We start from the raw sequence: 16750 nt of genomic DNA on the forward strand, positions 1-16750 counted from the left end.
AAGTATAAATGAAACCTAAGACAAACAAAAATTAAATTAAAAAACCATAGCAATCAAATATAAAATAGGTACTAATATAAATGAATAAATAAATCTTAAAACTAGCGAAACTCAAACATAGCATGCAAATAAAGCTTGAATCGAACAAAAACCACTACAAACAAGAGTTTGCGTTTTGCCTCCTTCTCTCACTGAAAAAGTATAAAACTTGCTGCATCATTGACGCTTTACTGAAAGCTATATATGTCTTGAACAGCCTTGGAAAGTACGAATAAAATCGAGCTGAATTTTCGGTATATAAATATTTTGTTTTAAGATTCATCAGTTCATTATTTTATTTCACAGTAATTTTATTTTCATTTTCAACTCTGTAGTAACTAGAAAACAATACATTTGTAAGATAATTCGTTTTCGGCGAAGCGCCTATGACGATGAAGGCTTTAGATTTTTACAGTTAGGGAAGGGGGCAGCTTTGTTTTTAGTGATACTATATTTGTCTTGAACAGTCATGGAATGAACTAATAAAATTAAACTGAATATTTGATATATCATAATATTAATAGCTGAAAGCTCATCAGTTAAAAATTGAATTTTGCTGTAATTTTTATGTTTATTTTCAATGTTTTAATAAGATTAAAAGAAAATGTTTTTAATATAATTGGATTTCAGTAAAGTGTCAATCGCTCAGTAGGTTTTAAACTTTTATAGTGAGAGAAGGAGGCAAAACCCATACTCTTGTTTGTAGTGTTTTCTTTTTCGTTTCAAGCTTTACTTGCCTATTCTATTTAAGTTTGGCTCATTTTAAATTTAATTATTCATTTATATTAGTACCTAATATTTATTTGATTGCTGATTTAATTTCTGTTCGTTTTGGGTTTCAGTTTTCTTTAAAAGTAGTTTCTGGTCGTTTTGAGTTTGAGTTATATTGTAGATTTCTATTTCTTCCAATCCTAAGTTTATTATGACCCTTACTTTTCTTTAAAAAGCTTCTTTTTTGGAAAGTTATATTTTTGAATTCATTTGTATTCGTTTTTGATTGCCAAAGTTTCAAGTTCTTCGAAATTCCCTCTTTCAAAATAATTTTTTATTCAAAAAAGAATGAACAGTTTTGGCAAGAACTAATAAAATTAAACTGTATGTTTGATAAAGACATTAATTGATAAAAGTTTACCAGCTCAAGGTTTTTTTCACCCAGGCCCGGATTTGTTTCACTCAGGCCCGGATTTAAAGCTTCGACGCTTCTAGGTCAAAGCATTCTGCCGCTCCTTTTTTTTCAGATTTTCAGTGACCCAAGATACATATTAAACTTAATAAACATGACTTGATTAAATTAAGCTTAAGTTTAAGGAGTGCGACGTTAGAAAATGAGTAAAAGTAGGATTAAAGAAAGTATAGTCAGTGTATTTTACTTCGTAGGCCTCAACGTACAGCCGTTGATAGTACTAAATAAAATTTCGTGAAGAGAGAAAATGGAGCTGATATTTTAATAGGTATGACGTAATAGCCAAGAGCCATTTGCTAAGTTGCACTCAAAGAGAGAATCAGCAGGAAAACCTAAAGCAGAAGAATCGAAGTGTGATTGAACATACATTGCCCTGAGGATCCTCCCTATGAATGTACCTCAGCAAATAGTTTCTGGAAATTATTTCAGAAGTTTCAAATATCAGATATGACCTTTAAAAGTAAAATTGTAGATACATTGTCGAAGGTACATTTCAAAAGGCTACATATGAAATGATTCTTAATTCATTTTTATGATGCGTGTAATGAGGTGGGATGTGTACTGCATACACTGAGTATTTTTGGATTCTTAGTATCCATCGGTAATTTTTCTTTTTTTTATCTTAAAAGTTTAGAGAAAAATGTTTAGTAGCTGAGAAAAAGTTTTCACATCTTAATTTCTATTTCTTCGTTTGGTGATAAATCTTAGTTTGAAACGAATCTTTTTAACGCATGTTCCCAGCTTAATGTGAAATGAAAGCCAATCATGTTTTCAAAAGTAACTGCCATTTGTCTTTTCTCGAGAAACAAGAACCAATATGGTAAGCTTATGACTATAAGCTAAAAGAATAAACTAGTGTAATTAAAGCTTACTCTTTAACCCGGTAGTATAGTATATTTGTTTTTCTGTTCTATTTGCAGAATTATTCCTCTAATTTTATTAGAGTGTTATCGTCCCAATTTATTTTTATCTTATTTCAGCATCTTATTATTCAATTACTGCTGAGAAATCTAGTTTCTTTCTGATTCCTTGATTTTGTTTTAGCTCCCTTATTCGTTCTTTTCTTTTTTTCTTTTTTTTTCTTTTTTTTTTGTCAAATTCAGCTAATTTTAAGAATTAAATCAAAAAAGAACTAATTCAAAACAATCAGAGTTAGAAAATCTTAGAAACTTAGAATGCTTACGAAACTAAAAGAATTTCTTAGAAACAATTGGCAATGAAAAAACTCTCATTTTTTATAACAACCTTAGCTATTATCTCTGAAGAATTGCGAGAATTATGCTCAAACAATATGAATAAGTTGAAAGTAAAAGATTTCGCTCCCAGAAACTGGACACAAACCGAAAAATTATCATCTCTAAGAAGTCAAAGCCACTTAAAACAACCGTTAGTTCTAAAGAGTTAAAGTTGGGGTGTATAATTAACAGCTCTAAATAATTAAAGTCAAGATAAAAAAAAAACTATCAGCTTTGTGAAGTCGAATCTCCGGCCAAAAATTGTCAGATTTATCTGAGTTTTTAAATTATGTCTTTAAAAATTCAAATAAAGGACATTAAATGACATTAAAACACAAAATATAATTTTGTGTTTTATTTTATCTAAATGTATTTTTGGGTATATTTTTTATTCTTGGGATTATGTAACTGAATGGTTGTTTGAAGCCACCATTTTGAATTGCACAAAAAGTGAAACGTGTGGAACGCGAAGAAGACTAGAAACAGTCAAATTGTTCAGAAAATTTGCTCAGGGAGAAAAAAGGAAAGGGAATTTTTAGGGCACAACCATCTAGTAGAGTGGTTAAAATATATTTTATTGATGATTGTTTTGAGGAGCTTATAATTAACCACTAACAACAATTTTTGCACTCAAAAATGTTTCCAGTAGAGCACAATAAACCTTAACATAAAGAGTTGGAGGTTAATCAAATCTAATTATTCACAAGGATGGCTCTTTACTTACCGTTCATTATCGAGAATGAACTCGGATACATTTCTGGAAAGAGCTTCATGAAGGGTTAATTTGAATTAGGTATGGGGCAGAGCTTAAAAAGTAGCGTAGAAATTAGATAAACTATGCTATAAACATGAAAAACTTTAGGCTAATAAATATCCCACGTATATAAAGATTTCAAGAGAAAGGAGGGGTTAAAAGCCTGAGGCTCTCAACCCATTCACCAGTGCCTGGTTAGGATATCAAGTCATAATTCTTGAAAAATAGTAAATTAATGTTAGAGGTGTTCGGCAACATGCCGTTGCCGTATGTTTGCATTTTATAATTTTATAATTATGCATTTTAATTATATAATTTTAATTATATAATTTATTATATTTTAATTATATACATTTAATTATGTAATTTTAATAATTTTATAATTATAATTTTTATAATTATATAATTATAATTATATGCATTTTAACTATATAATTTAATTATATGCATTTATAATTATGCATTTTATATATCTTTGACTGTATTGCTAGGAAATAAAAACCCAAATAAAAGAATGAGAATGCGGGAATTTAAGAAAATGTTTCAAATATAGAATATAATAAAAAATAAATCAACTGGCTTCTTTCATCTATTCTAATATCCAGTTTTCAGTTGATTGTTCAGGTAAGCAATAGTTTGTTAATTTTCAAAGGTTAGAAGAAGAAGCAGGAGGATGAGATCCACCTCTTAGCAAACATAAATTAATTCCGAGTCTAGAGTAAAAAATAACCACCAAAAACACCAAAAAGCTACTCAATAAAATATCTATAAGAAAAGTACTTTGACAGTATTTTCAACAGATATGCTTTTTTTGAAAATAAAACAGTTTTTCCGTGACTCCTCTGAAGGGGATTATAATTTTAATAGAAGCTAGCAGGAGTCTCTGAGATTCTGTATTGGAATTCCAGACTTGAGGCAAAAGTCTTACACGTTAAGGTTTGAAACAAACAAAAATTCTAGAGATAATATAATTAGTTTTTAGGCACACCAAGCCGATTGATCGTCTTATTATTTTTACTGGAGAGAACTTCAGTTTTTTACCACAATGTAACATAAATCAGCACTTTGCCGGGGTGCGATCTCTAATGCTACTTAAAAAGCATATTTTAGCTTTTAATTCGCGTTCATTGGACCACCCTCGAGATTCTACTGCGATTTATTCTTTAAATCACTTATTGGAAGGAAAAAATTAGAAATGAACACGTATCTGTGACAAAAAAATATGACCTTTTGTAGCATTATTAATAGGATTAAAAGCCCTCGAATCTTGGTTATCGGACATGTTGAATTCCAAAGCATATTTCCCTTATGTCTGGAATTACGCAGGCATTTTCAGACTGACCACTTTTGATGTGTACATTTTGAATTGACGAATATTACGTATCTGAAACGCGGATTCAAAATATATTATTTCGTTGCCTATCTTTAAAAACCAAAATTTAAAGTTTTTAAGTTTCAGATTTATTTACAATGGGTATTTTTTACTTCCCATTCATTGCCCTGAAAAGTTTGAAAAGGAGGAAAGGGTACATTAAAAATGAAAAAAAAAAATATGTCGTTCGTTTTGATCGATAAGTTCCTATTGTAAAAAAATAAATATAAAGTCCAATGGCGAATAAATGATGAAAAGTTACTAAAAGAAGCGCTAAGTTCGTTCCCTTTCCCGAGCTTTAAAAGCCTCTTTGGGATGTTCTATGTTGAAAGCTTTATTAAATCATAAAAGGATTTCCAAGGATTTTAATTGCATTCGAAAATATAATATCTAATTTAACAACATTTCAAGAAATAAGACTGAGTGAAGGGCTTACGGTTAAAACCAATATGTAAAAAAGAATTCTTACAAGGGAAAGGAATGTATTTAAGAGAAGGGGTATTTTTTTTTTTCAAAACAGCTCATAGTTCAAAATATTATGAAATCTTTAATATTCCCAACAGCTCCACCAGGCAAACCACAAGATGCGCATCTGGTTTTATCGAACAGTTCATGGTAACGAATCATAAGTAAGGAGCGACTTGGCTCAATAGTAACCGAAACTCTAGGAAAATGGAATTATTTTTTCAGTAGATATACAAAAGAATCAAATTATGCTGATTCCAAATATATGAGGTTCATCAAGTTTAATGTTACCTATCAAAAGTTACAAGCCTGAGAAAATTTACCTGATTTCTGAAATAGGAGGGAAATATACACTAAAATTAAAAGAATCTTAATGAAAATCACACCATCAGATTCAGCGTACTAGAGAACCTTACTGTAAAAGTTTCAAGCTCCTATATGCAAAAATTTGGAATTTTGCTATTTTACGCATCAGCCCACGGATGCGTGCTTATTTGTTGTTGTTTTTTTGTTGTTGTTTTTTTCTTCAGCGGTGATTGTATCGAAATAGTGGTCCTAGAAGATCGGGAGACGGTTTATTCGAATGAAAACTAAGAGTTCTAGTTCCCTTTTTAAGTGACCAGAATATTGAGGGGACCTGGGCCCCCTTCCACCCCCATTTTCCCAGAAATTATCTGATCAAAATTTTGAGATAGCCGTTTTTTTTAGTATATTTGAAAGATCACATAATAAAGTCTTTAGATGTAAAATGACCCCCACAGTCCGGGGGGAAAGGCCACAGTCCATGGAGAAAAGACATATGGAAATTTGGTATTGGGAAGTATACAGATGGTTTTTTTTGGGGGGAGGGGTGTTCGTGGCGGATTTTTATGGGAAGAAACTTCCTTGGGAAGGGAAATTTCTGGGATAAGCGGGGGAAATATTCCATGGAAAATGTTACGCGGGGGGATTTGATAGAATTACTATACAATTGTCTTAATTGTCTTACAGTCTCTTTGCCAAATTTTTCACGTGGAGATATTCTGGGAGAATTATTCAAGGGTTTTAACGCGCGTGTTTTGATTTCCGGGAAATTATTTCCACGAAAAGGGATATTTCTGGAGTAATCGTAAAACCGGTTAGAGATTAAAATCTTATTCGAATGAAGGAATGTTAAGGATAATTTTTCAGGTGGAATCGTGCGTTTGCAATTATAAAGGGGGATTCTCAGAGAGGATGTAACTGTCTGGAAGGAATTTTGACAGGAGGGAGGTGCACTTTAAGCTGAATGAAATTTCCGCGGAGGAGTAAAGGGAAGGGTATATTTCATAGAGAGTGAGCCGGATTTATCGAAATTATTTGATAAAGGAACAGAAATAATCGATATATGAAGGGTTGCCTCTTTCTCAATACCTTGCTCTTTACGCTAAAGTTTGACTGTTTGTCCCAATGTTTTTAAACCGTCTACTGAAACACGGGGGCTGTTTAATTAGAACAGGAAGCTTTTTCAAAAATTCTAACAGTTTTAGCGTAAAGAACAAGGTATTGAGGAGGGGGCAGGCCTTCATATACTCAATGGGTATACCAAAATTAATATGCAAATTTTGTCGTAATTTTTAATGTATGGTGAGCCAAATCCGAACCTCCAATAGTTGAAAGACATGAAAATAGTGAAAAATTAATTAAAAAATCAAGTTTTTATTAACTGAAAGCAAGGAGCGACACTAAAACCTAAAAGAAACAGAAATTATTACGTGTATGAAAGGGGATGTCCCCTCGTCAACGAATCGCTCTTTACGCTTAAGTTTTAATTGTTTTGAAAAGTGGAACTGTGACAAAGAGTTAAATTTAGCGAAAATAGTGGGGCAGTGAGGAGGGAATAGCCCCTTTCATATACAGAAAAATTTCTGTTCGTCTTAAGTTTTAACGTTACTCCTTACTTCCAGTTAAAAAAAAAAAACTTGTTTTCTTATTTAATTCACTCCAAAATGAAGTGAAGATTACCAAAAACCACATTAGTAATCCGAACTGCATAGCAAAGAGCACCCTTGCTGTCTCGACAGTAGTGATGCCATAGGCACTTCCGCGACTTCCTTATCCCTTCAAATCCGAGCCCACGTTTTGAAGACTTCTTGAAGACGCAGGTGTTATTAATTTTATGAGAAATGCGAGTTTCTCTTAAGTAATAGGGAATGTTTACTTTGATTGATATGTAATAGGGTTTGGTTGTTGCCTAATAGAATGTGTTTTAAAGACCTTCAGGGGCCCGATAAATCAGGATTTCTTTGATTGTTATGTCACAGTTTCTTTGAGTTTTTTAAAAACCTATGAGACCCCACCAAATCATGTTTTCTTTGGGTGTTACGTCTTAGTGTCTTTAAGTGCTAAAAAACCTTCAAAACCCCGCCAATGAACTTTCCCTGAAAGTTTTAAAACCCTGACTATAGCCATTCCTAAGATCAAAACAAATAACCCCTTTCGATGATCTGGATGCACCTATTGTCTTTTGATTTTTGCAAAACCTCATCGAAACTGTATGAATATTCCATCCTAATAACCTTAGCAATTCCTGATATATTTCAGGCATTTCCTTTTGAGTATCTAAATGCACAGAATCCTCTGAAACTTGTGACTTACTAACCTTAGCCATTTTTCAGATATTACAGATACACTGTTCTGGGTTGTCTCCAAACACATGCTTAATTTCAATTTGTTTTTTTTATTAATATATCAATAAACTGACTGAACGCCTTAGGGCCCCGACATATAAGACTCAGACAATAGTCCAAAGACGGAGACTCATTTTTCATTATAATGTCAATCGTTCTCTTAGTGAAGATTCTCTTCTGTACTGAAAACCATCAAAAATATCATATATAATTAGCCATTTTCCCAAAGTAGCAAGATTTCCTTTAATTTTATGTCTGTCCACTTTATTCATCTTTAATCTTGACATTCTCACAAGCAACTATAGACTAGCAGGGATTCTTTATCGCTAGTAATAAACTCCTTCATTTTTTAATAGGTTGATTCATGGTTCAATGAATGTGTCCGGGTTTAAACTATCATTGACGCTAGTAACGTTTGCATGTGGTTTATTTTTCATCAATTCATGTTTAATTTCCATGCTGATAATCTCCGCTAGCACCCAATTTATTTTACTTGCTGTTTCACCGTCTATTTTACATAGGTTGCAGTTTCGGCATCAAGACAAGATATGTTGCTTTACAATGGTAGATGAGTATGCTTTTCTTCCATTTACCATTCGCTTAATGGTAATAGTATGAGGATGGTGATAAGATCCATCAAAATAGTAACGTCTTACCAGCAACAAGAAGTTGAACTTCGCCATCAGCTAAAATTTTTATGTTTGCATTCTCTTTCAAGACCAACTTCTCTGGAAATGCTACTCTTGCATATGCATCTCTATAACACTTGAGTTCTCTCGGAACTCGAAAGAAATTTAACTCCTTACTTTTCAGTACTCAAAAGAAATTTAAGCATGGGGATGCACGCATACATATCCAATAGTGTTACCATAAGCACTTGTTTCATAATCCAAATATTTCTCTTCTCGTCATTCAATGCTACCACAACACTATCATGAATACAAGTCTTCTTGGAATATTTCATCTTCACTTTCTCTTACAAATAAGATATAGATGTTTATCTTCCGTTACAATGCAGAAATAATATTGAGGCAAATCGTGAGATTCAACAAGTCACGCATGATTACTTCACTCTCACCTGTAAATATTGGACCATGATCCTTTTTTTTACAACCAGGGATTCCCCATTTGACTAGCGGGCTCTAAGAATCCCTATTACGCAACAAGCACCTGCATCTCTTAGAAAACATTCCCTATTATATAGCACTCCAAACACTATTATGTAGCACTCCGAACACTATTATGTAGCAACCAAATAAATTATGATGTGGCGGCCCGCTGAAGATTTTTAAATGCTCAAAGAAACTAAGACATAACAATAAAAAATAGTCATTTCGCGCGCCCCTGAAGGCTTTTAAAATACACTCTATTAGGTAATATCTAAATCCTTTTACGTAACAGTCAAAGTAAATATTTCCTATTAAGTAAGAGACACTTGCATCTCTTAGAAAATTAATAACGACAAACATGCTTTTTCTTCAAAATCGGTATCATTTTTGCTTGCAATAACCTTAACACTAAGGTGACGTCCGTAACCACAGCTTAATTTTCTGTGAGTTATTCCCAAATAATGAAAAAAAACGTAAATCAACATGTTTTACACTTTAAAAAATAATAGAAATATCTTTTTAACAGCTCGAAATAGATATTAAAGTCATCTATTCGTAAATGAGGCTGTCAGGGACTTTCAATTTTGTATTAACGCTTCCCAAACTTTAAAGAAACCTCATTTCAGGCTACGAGAAAGTCATTTAAAGACTTAAATAGTTTCTTCAGAAATAAAATATGGTATCTCTCTGCTAAGGGAAATAGTAACTTTTCAGCAATTCCAAAAATAATAAGACAATTTTATGCATCATAAATTATATTGTATAAAGATCCTGAAAGTGGGAAGAGTCAGCCTGAAAAAAAAATTAAAAGCAAGCTCGAGTGCAAATCAATTTAAAAAAAAGGTCAAGGCAACTTATAAAATAGGCTAATGGAAAGAGATATAATAAATAAAATTGGAGTTAAAAATTAATAAGACCAGTGATGAAATAAGTACAAAAATAACTAAAAATTTAAATAAATTACACATATAAAAATAATTATAATAAATATTGTTTACAAATCAATAAAAACACGTTTTTAAAGCACAAACTATTACTATTACTACTATACTAACTCACTCTACCACTAAGATGCCAGAGGCCGAAACAGCTGCTCAAGCTGCTTAATCAAATCTATTCAAAGAACAAACATAGTACTGATAAGACCCGATAAGACGTTTTTTAACAGATTAAAAAAATAAAAAAACAGGTTTTTTCAACTATTAACAACTTTTTTCAAAGTAAGGAACAACATTAAAACTTAAAACGAACAGAAACTATTAGGTATATGAAGGGGGTTGCCTCCTCCTCGACACCTCGCTCTTTACTCTAAAATTTCTTAGTACCATTAAAAAAAGTAAAACAGTTCAAAATAGGGATGATACCTTTTTATTGACAGTGAAATATAAAATTATTTAACTGGATATTTCGAACATATATACAGTGTTCATCATCAGCAGTAAAACTAAAAGACATGAATAAAAATAAACAAAATTTATACCTAATAAACTAATTACATATAGTTTATTGCTCTTATTTTTTTCAATGCAACAGCCGAGGCAAATCTCTTTGACCTTTTCGGTTCCGGTTCATTAGAACTAACTGACATATTACGTGGACAGAGGTCATAGCTCTTAGGTGAGGTGATATTTACTTTATTTGGCCTCAGTAAATTATCATAAATTGAGTTCAATCCAAATTCACCTGTATCTCTGTTTATGGAATTATTCTTGAATAGAATTTTTTTAATTTCGATTGTTTCCCTGAAAGTTTGCTTTAAACCTTGGTCCCTAGAAATCAAAGAAACATTTTCAAACAAAATAAAATGATTTGGAAAATTAAAGATATGCTCCGAGAGGGCCGACGTGAAATCTTCAGGTCTGGTATTTTGCTTTAAAGACGATGAAATGTAATTATGATGTTGTAGCAATCTCGTTTTCAAATTCTGGTTAGTACTTCCCACATAAGAGCTTCCACAAGTACATGGAATTTTATAAACCCCACTTTGTTGCTCTACGGAAGTCCGATCCTTTCCAGAATTTAAAAAACTAGCCAAAGTATTACTACCTCTTAAAGTTACCTTTAAACCATTATTTTGTAAAATTCTTTTAAGTTTTTCACTCAAACCTGGAACTTATGGTAGAGAACAAAAAATATCTTTTTTTTCTGTTGTTTCCAGAATATCGTCAGAACATTCTAGAGATTTTTTCCTTCTTTTCGAAAAATTCTGGTCAATTAACTAACCCGGATAATGGTTACTTATTAAAATCTCTTTTAACAACAATAATTCCTCCTCAATGAATTTTGGAGAACAAATTCTAAAAATGCGGTCAGTTAAAGATATGATTAAACCAATTTTTACTTGGCGAGCATGGCCGGAGAAAAACGACAATGTAATTAGTTTATTAGGTATAAATTTTGTTTATTTTTATTCATGTCTTTTAGTTTTACTGCTGATGATGAACACTGTATATGTGTTCGAAATATCCAGTTATATAATTTTATATTTCACTGTTAATAAAAAGGTATCATCCCTATTTTGAACTGTTTTACTTTCGTCATGGAAAGGCAGTGTGGTCTTCGAAGTTATCTACCATTAAAAAAACTTTTTATTGTCCTAATTAAACGACCCTTGAGTTTCAGGAGTCGTTCTTAAGGAATTGGAACAAAATTAAAACTTTAGCGTCAAAAGAAAGGTGTTGAGGAGAAGGCAACCCCCTTCATATACGTAATCATTTCTGTTCGTTTTAAGTTTTAATGTTACTCCTTCCTTTCAGTTGGTATTTTTTTTTACTTAATTTCTCATCTTTTTTTTTAATAATGCCAGGAAATCTGGTCCCACCTTTACGGAGAAATATCCTCCCAAGGAAATTTGTTCTAGAAAATTCAATCCCGTAAAAATTTACCCAGGACAATTACAATTAATATAGCCACGCGTAAAATTGAGACGGAAAAGAGAAAACAAGATATATAAAAAATCTTGCAAATTACCGAAGTGTATATTTTCCCTGAAGCTCACCCCTTAGAAACTTCCCTCCCCATGGAAAAATCCTATGTGGAATACACCCCAGAAGAAAATGCGTCCCCAACCCGAAAATGTGTGCAAACCTCCCATTAACAAATACAATGCTAAACAACTTAAAGGCCTTTCCCCTTGGATTTTGGGTGTGGAGAGGGGGGTCATATTATATCAAAAGGCATAGTTATTGGACTTTTCAACTATGATAAACAACATGGCTATCTCAAGATTTTAACCGGATGATTTTCGGGAAAAAAGGATGGGGAGGGAGCGTAGTTACCCTCCAATCTCTTTTGTCACTTAAAAGGGGCATGAAATTTTCGAAATTCTATTAATTTCCATTCGTATAAGTCCTCCAACGATATTCTAGGACAACTGAATCGATACAATCATCCCTGGTAAAAAAAAAACAAAAAAAAAAAAAACATATAAACATGCATCCGTGATCTTTCTTCTGGCAAAAAAAAATACAACATTCCGCATTTTGAAGACTGTAACTTAAAACCTCTTTAGTAGGGTTTTCTGATACGCTGAATCTGATAGTGAGATTTTGATTAAGATTAAGATTTTTTTTTATTAGGATTCTTTCACTTTTAAGGGATGTTCCTTTTTTTTGAAAATAAGGCAAATTTTCTCAGGCTCTTCTCCATTAATGGGTAAGATTAAAATTAATGAAACTTATATATTTGAAATCAGCATTGTAAGCCGATTCTTTTATAAATCTATTGGTATTAAATTTTCGTTTTTTTTGTTTCGGTTACTATTGAGCCTGGTTGCTCCGTACTTGCAGTTCGTTACCACGAACTGTTTATCTCATTCATGAGCCACTAATAAAAGTCGGGGAAAAAATTAATTTCTAAAATTTTATCGGTATTCTTTTATGCCAGAAGGAAATATCAAGAATATTTCTAAAGGAAGAATACTCTTTTTTAAGGGAATCTAAGGGAAGGGGAAATGTGATAAATAAAGGAGGATATAAAACTTGAAAGAAAGTATCTTTAATTACACCAGAAACTCCTCTGGAATAATCATTTGAAGTAAGTGTATGTCTAAATAAAAACGTTACTGAACATAAAATTAATATAGATAGAGAGGGGAGGATAGCTTCAAGTCTTCAATCGATTGGAGGAAGATAATATGCAAGAAGGCAACTTTACTAGAAATGTGTGAAGTGTTATCCGAACAAACTATTCTGTTTTACTTCTATTGTTTCTTTTCCTTCTTCTTCAAAGATTTATGGAGAGCAGGGTTATCCAGTACCACTCTTCCCCACTTTCAGTGATGGCCAAACAAAGTATAAGCACGAGTTCTTGTTTTTTTTCAGTCTGTACATAGAAATAAAAAAAGAAGTAAAAATTCGGAGTTGAATCCAAAACTTTGAGTCAGTAAATTGATAGTGGACTTCGTGGTCTGTGTTTTAAGACTTTAAATCTTACAGGATACCTCAGCAATATCAGAAATGTCTTCCAAATGTGACTTTATATTATGGAAGCCATGAAATCATCTACAACAGGGGGGGGGGTAGAATTCTTCAACAATTCAGTTAAAAAAGAATACATAGATGTACCTTGTTAATGCCTTCTTGCATTGCAATTGGATTTAAAGGTGAACGATGTAGTCTTGCATTTTCCACCATTGGGAGAATATAATTTGCCCAAAAATCTATATGTGCATCAGCAATTTCATTGATATTTGAGAAAAGCTGATCGCTTTCAACCTCATTTAGTATTGTACACATATGAAGACTCTTCAAACATGCCAGAAATAACTAAAAAGAGAAAAATTTAATTTTTGTTGGCAATTAAACCCTTGCTTGTTTGTGGCAGGATTTAGGTGTTAGATCGGTATTTCTGAGCAAATTTAAACTGATGCGATATGGCCAAAATTAACACCCAAAATTATAAATCTCTTTCAATCTTGTTTCTTTTTATTAAAAGCCAGTGATGCTATTTTTATTCACTCCTTTTTTAGTCAAACAGGTAGCGATTATGTGAGTCTACAATGAGGCACCCTTTATGAGATGTCAGCCTGTTAATGAACAAAATGATCAAATCCATAAGTAACCAAAGCTAATTATTCAGGATACCTCCAACCACAAGAGGACGGCAAGCTGCGTCCCAGGATTTTCTGAGTCCAACATTCTTCTGCTACTGGTCAGAGCCTAGGCATATCCCTATGAACCAAGGATTTCAAACCTTCTCTTGGAAACAAACTCCCTAAAGAGAGAACTTAGCCTACGCAAGCCTCAGATCCAAAATGTTTGACTCGAGGCCAAACAGTGTTACTGAGATGAATTAAAGCTGAAAAAAGAAGAACGACCACGTCTTCAATGCTCGGTTGATGCCATTCACAATCCAGACTCAACCCTTAGCCCGCTTCTTGCACGAGCTCTACAGGGCTTGGTCATCTAGTCCACAAGCTAGAAGACAAATTTAACCTTTTTTTATCTTGACCCTTCAAATCAAGTTGGAAGACCCTTTGTCAGGCATCACTTCAGATAAAACGTTTGTGCTGAGCAGCTCTTCTCGATGGTTACTAGAGGATTAGAAGAATCCAGTTCACTGACCCAGAATCAGTCATACTGCGGATGAAGAGTTGCGTCCTTCTTTTCGCTGAACCATAAGTAGTAGTAATTTAAGTTTTTTTGGAAAAAATAGTTTGCTCTTAAATTAAAATAAGCCGTATTTTTCATGGTACCACCGGCATCGATTTGAGGCCAGGGGGATTCTCTCCTGGATTTTTTTTCTTTCCTGGATTTTGACACATAACTTTTAATAGTATTATAATGGGAATATGCAGCATTTTGGTATTTTCGTTGCAGACACTAAAATAGAAAAATCGTCCATCCCCCATAGGTCTTAAAAATGCATCTTGACACCTTACACTTAAGAGAATTGACGCCACTGGATGGGATAGACCGACTACAACATAAATTAACTGTTCAATGGGGCATCAGGAAGTGAGATACATCTTCCGTATCTTATTGATATGTGGATTGTTTTATTTACAAAATATTTATACGTGACAAATTACTTACATAGCAGAAACAAAATATATCAATAGATATATGCATCACGATATCATATACAGGGCCAAAAGAGCTTACACAATGATGAAGACAATACGATACTGACGACCATTCCAATGACTATTTCGATATGACCATTCAAAATGACCATTCTTCCAGATCAAAATCACCATTCTTTCGGACCAAAAGTAGTTTCACCCATTTTTTAGCAACAGATCCTAACCAAAATTTCTTGGAAAATATTAATGATACTACATAGAAAAAAAATTAGATTTCTACAGAATTGTTTAAAGATTCATTTCGTCAGTCAAAATTTCAAAGTTCCAGCATTAAAGGTAGTTAATGCATTAAAACATAGACACACAAGTAAGACAATTTAATATTTTTCCCTGAAGAACTAAATTCCAACTTCTAATCCCAACGGTTGCTGAGAAGGTTTCAAATATCTAATTTCCTTTCATTGCAATATTACACAACAGCTGTCTGGATTTGTTTGGCATATCCAATTTAATCTTTACTGCAAAGTTATTCCTGTAAATTGGTCACCGCAATTTGGTTTCATAATAGTATTTTAAAAAAAAGAAGTTTTTTTAAATGAAAGTAAGGAGCAACATTAAAACTTAAAACGAACAAAAATTACTCCGTATATAAAAGGGGCTTTTCCTCCTCAACGCCTCGCTCTTTATGCTAAAGTCTGACTCTTTTTCTTCACTCTACTTTTTAGAACAATAAGGAACCTTAAGTTGAAATTTTGAAATTGAATTAGTTGAAATTTTGGGAGCAAATTTGCCTCACTTTTGTAAAAGGGGGAACACAAAAGTGAGGCAAATTTGCTCAGGCTCGTAGCTCTTGACGGGTAACATTAAACTTAATGAACTTTACATATAAAAATTGATGAAAAAAAACCCTAAGCAATACATTTTAAATGATTTTCTTCAAACCTCCGAGTTTCTTTGTTTTATTTGGAAATAAATTTTGGCAAACAGAATCTATTCAATAGCATACTTCTTTTTTTTCTGAAATCTTTTTTTTTCCTTTGGTACCAATTTTTTTAGATCCCGAGCAACATTTCTTCTATACCTACTTAAGAAAGAGGTTTGGTAGGAGAAAAGTAGATCACCCCTCCGAAGCGTATTAGGAGTTTCGGGCCTAGGAAACACTTTACAAGGCACTGGACCCTTCCCCCACTCAAAAACAAGAAAAGAAAAAAAGTAAATACCCCTTAATCCTCACACGTATGTGCATTTATATTTCTTTAATGATTTCTATTCCTACTTTTTGGATTTCTATTGCTGCCTCTAAGGCGAATTTCAATACCCATTGATGCAAGAATTTAAAAATCAGATCACTCTCGTGTTTGCCTAAGGCTTGATCTGAGAATGTTCATTTCCTAGCCTTTTGTTTTGTTCCCTTACGAAACTTCTGGCACGCTTGCTAATCCGTTTCAACACTTGCTTGACATATCACTCTGTCCATACAACAGCTTGAGTGCATGTTGTAACTATGAATATTCGATCTGTAATGTAGCAACTTCAAATACTATTCCTTATTTTCTTCTTCTTTTAAAGCAAATATCCAATATCCCAGAAAAGAAGCTACAATACTCTTCTCTAAAACTTCACTCTTTTTGAAAAGATAATTTCATAATTACTGGAAACGGTAAGGATAAGCTTTGGACTTAAAAGGTTATTTAGCCTCTCTTCACCCTTAAGGCTATTTTTTTTTAAGTTTAAAATATAATTGAGAATAATCCTACACTACTCTGTCTAACATCTTGATTTTGCAATTTTTATGAGTTAAGTAGGCAGCATACTGTTAAGGCTTGAGGGTTTCGGTAAATACCATCTAGATTTTGAAAAAAGAAATCTTTAAATGGGACCGTCATGTAAAATATTGAAATAAATGCTCCCCACCAAAAA

The 16750-nt window shown here is 32.7% G+C and overlaps 1 protein-coding gene across 2 annotated transcripts in view; it reads right to left on the reverse strand.

Annotated features, from left to right (window-relative positions):
• LOC136033969 (pleckstrin homology domain-containing family G member 5-like) overlaps positions 1-16750 on the reverse strand; it is a 405461-nt gene that overhangs the window by 142046 nt on the left and 246665 nt on the right. For both annotated transcript variants that reach the window (XM_065714997.1, XM_065714998.1), the window contains one exon: positions 13371-13571. In XM_065714997.1, the coding sequence (XP_065571069.1) occupies positions 13371-13571 (201 nt within the window). The remainder of the gene's footprint in view (positions 1-13370; positions 13572-16750) is intronic.

The sequence above is a fragment of the Artemia franciscana genome, chromosome 12 (assembly GCF_032884065.1).
Source record: "Artemia franciscana chromosome 12, ASM3288406v1, whole genome shotgun sequence".
NCBI lineage: Eukaryota > Metazoa > Arthropoda > Branchiopoda > Anostraca > Artemiidae > Artemia > Artemia franciscana.